This window comes from Sardina pilchardus, chromosome 12 (assembly GCF_963854185.1).
Source record: "Sardina pilchardus chromosome 12, fSarPil1.1, whole genome shotgun sequence".
Taxonomy (NCBI): domain Eukaryota; kingdom Metazoa; phylum Chordata; class Actinopteri; order Clupeiformes; family Clupeidae; genus Sardina; species Sardina pilchardus.
The window spans coordinates 30,972,165-30,977,164 of record NC_085005.1 but is presented as its reverse complement, the minus strand read 5'-3'; the positions used below and the strand labels follow the sequence as shown (position 1 = coordinate 30,977,164).

At 46.7% G+C, this 5,000-nt stretch overlaps 1 protein-coding gene across 2 annotated transcripts in view; it reads right to left on the bottom strand.

Annotated features, from left to right (window-relative positions):
* Positions 1-5,000, bottom strand: part of itsn2a (intersectin 2a) — a 134,677-nt gene that overhangs the window by 101,753 nt on the left and 27,924 nt on the right. For both annotated transcript variants that reach the window (XM_062550461.1, XM_062550460.1), the window contains exon 3: positions 1,774-1,837. In XM_062550461.1, coding sequence (XP_062406445.1) covers positions 1,774-1,837 — 64 coding nt within the window. The remainder of the gene's footprint in view (positions 1-1,773; positions 1,838-5,000) is intronic.

Genomic DNA, 5,000 nt, shown 5'->3' with positions numbered 1-5,000 from the left:
CACACACACACACACACACACACACACACACACACACACACACACACACACACACACTGATAAGAGAGAGAAAGAGAGACCCTGGGTAAAGTGATAAAGTGAAGTACTGTAGGTGAATGCAAAAATTGAAAGAAAGCGGCAGCTAGAAACCGAGTCAGCCTGAAGGACAGCAAATCACAGGGGAGAGAGCCAGAGAGAATCTTATCTGTCGACAGGTGTCATTACGACAGAGAGAACGCTATCTACCGACAGATGTAACACTAGTCACACACACACACACACACACACACACACACACACACACACACACACACACACACACAGACAAACACACAAACACACACACACAAACTCACACACACAAACTCTCACACACAAACTCTCACACACCCACCCACACACACACACACACACACACCTACACACACACACACACACACACACACACACACACACACACACACACTAAACATGCACACACAGCACTTTAATGCTGTTTGCATCTACTGAGTTTAGTAAGTCCATAATGCATGGACTCGGTCTATGGAGCGTGCATATACAGCACCTCCAGGCTCTCTCTGTGGCTCCTGAGGTGTTCTAGAAGTCTCTATCTATGTGTGAATACTCCTTCAGCTAGCACCACATGTGGCTAAGGGCTAGCCTCTCATCCCAGAGGTCAGTTGATTGAGGTCAGTTGAGGTTGATTACAGCATTCATTCATCAATCAATAACGGGCCATTGAAATGACAAGATAAGTGGCCTGTTCCCCCTGTCATTGCTCTGGCCGAAGGCCTGGATGGACAGAGCCTGATTAGGCCGACCTCAGATCATAGCCTCAGTGACACAGAGCATAGGGGATCAGACGAACCACTTTGTCAGCTGTGTGTGTGTGTGTGTGTGTGTGTGTGTGTGTGTGTGTGTGTACTTGTCTGTGGCAGGAGGAGCTTTAAGCCTGTAGCTTTGCATGGTACAATGCCCGTGAGCTTTGGGGTTTTGTGTGTGTGTGTGTGTGTGTGTGTGTGTGTGTGTGTGTGTGTGTGTGTGTGTGTATGTGTTCTACGTGCAATATGAGACAGGCTGTGCAAGAGGGAATCAGTGTGACTGTTCCAAATCCTAAATCTAAATGCTCCCTCTACCCCACCCCTCAACCACACACACACACACACACACACACACACACACACACACACACACACACACACACACACACACACACACACACACACACACACACACACACACACACACACACACACACACACACACACACACACACACACACACACACACACACACACACACGCACACACACACACAAACAACCACCAAAACGCCCGATTGCCCTTCCCCGAGATTAGCTCTTGGACGGCGGGAGAGTCCAAACCCTCTCATGCAAAACATCCACTCCAGAACCCCCACCGCATGAGCACACGTCATAGCTAGAGTTCATATACAGTATGTGAACGTCCATACATATGTGTGTGTGTGTGTGTGTGTGTGTGTGTGTGTGTCCTAATATATAAGGTTACATGGCATTTACTGTCTTTTTGGCATATGCTGAACTGAACATCAAGGGGATTTAGCATCCATGGATGTAAGCAGTGAAGTGTTTTATCTTGTTGAACTCCGTATCCAAGGCCAGCTTCCCAAGTCTCTGTTCTATATACAGTATGAATGCTCATCAATAACTCCAGCATGTCTTCTGGAGTCGACTCGGCCTGTGATCTGAGTTTAGTTTAGTGGATACAGCTGCTCTCAGGTCAGTTTACTTACCAGATCTCTGCCAACACTGAAGCAGGCAGGCCTGACTGCACGAAGAACCTCCGCGCCTGCTCCCCTGTGGAAGAGAAAGAGAGAGAGAGAGGGAGGGGGAGGAGAGAGAGAGAGAGAGAGAGAGAGAGAGAGAGAGAGAGAGAGAGAGAGAGAGGGAGGGAGGGGGAGAGAGAGAGGGAGGGAGAGAGAGAGAGAGGGATGGGGAGGAGAGAGAGAGAGAGATTATTTTGTCAGACAATACGCAATCAAGCACAAAACCACATCATCACAATGTTACGACAGCCTCATTCTCTACTAGGCCCACTGCACAACTTACACGGCTTCCTCTTTCCCCTCCCTCCTTCTTCCACACACACACACACACACACACACACACACACACACACACACACACACACACCTGTGTCTCAACACAAACAGGTCCCAGTGCACACAGGCACCAGAGATGTTGTTCACACACATACACACACACCCACGAGGTGCAGTGTAAATAGACTGTGTGAAAGTCAACAGAGAGCAGACATGTCTCAAGTGTTACCAGCTGAGCTGCAGGACAGCTAGAATAGAGAACATTAGGAGTAGAGTAGACGTCAGCTGTGTCCTTTTCTAATACACATTTTAATCACTCAAATCAAAGAAATCCTGACCGGAAACACCTGAAACTCCAACACGGTCTTCTTTTTTTTAAAAGTTTATTTTTTGGGCTTTTTATGCCTTTATTTGGACAGGACAGTAGAGAGAATGACAGGAAGTGAGTGGGAGAGAGTCAGGGTGGGATCTGGAAAGGACCACGGGGCGGGAATCGAACCCGGGTCGCCAGCGTACGGTGCAGGTGCCCCAGCCAGTTGCGCCACTGCCAGGGCCCAACGCGGTCTTCTAATGTGTAGAAAAAAGTAAATTCACAGAGTATAATGTGATTAAGCTAGTGTTCTTATTGGGTGCTGTGGTCACTGAAGAGTCTACTCAAAGGAGGGCCAATGGGCAGTGTGGTCACTGAAGAGTCTACCCAAAGGAGGGCCAATGGGTAGTGTGGTCACTGAAGAGTCTACTCAAAGGAGGGCCAATGGGCACACTGGTCATTTAAAAGATGCCTCAGGAGGTGACAGAGCAGCTCAGTGGTACCAGGGGCCGGTTGCACCAACTGGTCTTTACTAAGTCTGGTCCTAACTGCTAAGTTGGTCTTTGTTAGGACCAGTCTTTAGAATTCAACTAAAGTCGGTTGCACCAGCAGAACTTACGCCTGGTCTTAACTACGCCCGGTCTTAGCGATGCGCGTCCATGTGAATGCCTACGGAACAATGACAACTTGCCTGTTTTAAAGATTCTCTGTCAATCACGTCTCCCGTTCGGAGGAAACAGCGGTTAAAGTGAATGACATGTAGCCTATTGCGTGGAAGTGGCACCTATTTAAATCGCTAAATAAATAACTTAACAATTACTGTAGCTAGTTCCTTCTCATTATGTCTTGATATAGAATAAGCAAAGGAGACACATTATAGCATTATCTTTTCAGAGATTAAGGCTACCAATAGGCTGTGGCAGAACAACACTAACTGGTAGAAGCGTTATCTGCACTGTAAAATGCAGGTAAAAAGTTTGCATATGTTATGTAAAGAGCTAGACCCATTGGAATACGGAATAACGTCAGCCAACCAGCCACGTTGTGCTAGGAACGCCGTAACAGGCAATTATCTAACAAATGTAACGTTAGCTTACACGGTTTATTTTTATGCACTAAACGTAATTGTAGGGCGGGATAATATGCATCTTTGAAATGTTTCCAAGTGTATGGTTATGCTATTAGGAATGTACAAAGCTGTTAATAAAGGTTTTTAATTCGTGAATGATACCGAAAGCCCCTGAATGATTGCCAGGCTGGCATAGTGCAGTGTCAACCTAAAACGAGTGCTAGCTGGCCAACAAGCGAGCATGGGATTAATAACAATGTAGTTTGCGCTTTAGAAACGACTGTGAGAAGTGCTAAAATGTTGGTCTTAAGAACTTACGCCTACTACTGAGTAGGCGTAAGATTTACGCCCGGTCTTAGCGAAAAGAAGGCCTAAGCCTTCATGGTGCAACTGGCGTATCTATCAGGTTGGACTTAGAACGCTGAGTTAAGACCCGGCGTAGCTTAAGACCGGGCGTAAACATGTTGGTGCAACCGGCCCCAGAGCCATAGATAGAGAGAGTTGCGACACTCTTTGATGTTGCCGCCACGATCAAAAGTTCCAAAAAAACCTGTGCTGAATGGCTGAATCGCTGGAGGGTGGGATGTACTTCTCATGCTGGAAGGTGTAATCAATTAACTCATTGACTACTGACCAAGAGATTGGCTGTAAACAGTTCCAAAAGCCCCATAACGAGGAAATAGCCTGGAAAAAGTGCTGCCATTTTTTCCTATGGAGGTCTATGGGAGTGTCGCCACTCTGTTTTATCTACCGCTCTGAGTGGTACTAAATCGACTGCCTCTAGGACCCAGTGTCATGGAGCTCAGTAGGCAGCACATCTCTTATCTGTGCCAAGCCATAAGAACTCATATGAGGTGCTGCTGAGCCCCGTAGAGCTGCGTTATTGCTTCATATCACACGAATGAAGCCAACACTTCACAGCACTGTAGCCAAATCAGCCATATTATCAGCTGAGGAAGCTGCTTCTAGCCTCCATAACCGCCACTGAAATATCAACCAACTACAAAGGCATGATAACCACTCTATGGCTACAGTACAGACACATCAGATACACTATATTGCCAGAAGTTTGGTCACCTGTCTTGACTCATATGAACTTAAGGGACATCCAATTCTTAATCCATGAGGTAAAATTGCCATAAACACACTCCTAAACCTTATGGAAAGCCTTCCCAGCTACAAAGGGTGGGCCAATGTCATACTAAACACTATGGATTAAGAATTGGATGTCATTTAAGTTCATATGTGAGTCAAGGCAGGTGACCCAATACTTTTGGCAATATAGTGTATCTCATATGTCTGTAGAGGGGTGGCCAAGACTAGGATTGATGTGGAGGAGGAGAGGAAGAGGTTGCACAGGTCTACACAGGGAATCTTTTGAGACTGAACATTAGTCTGGGGAATCTGCGCTGTATTTCTGCTGCACAAGAGGCGTGATCAGTGGGCATAGTTCAAATGACTCTGTTCGCATTTGGATAGTCCTTCAACCAATCAGACCATGCGCCTGGTGGATGAGCCAGTTTGTGATTGGACCCAGCA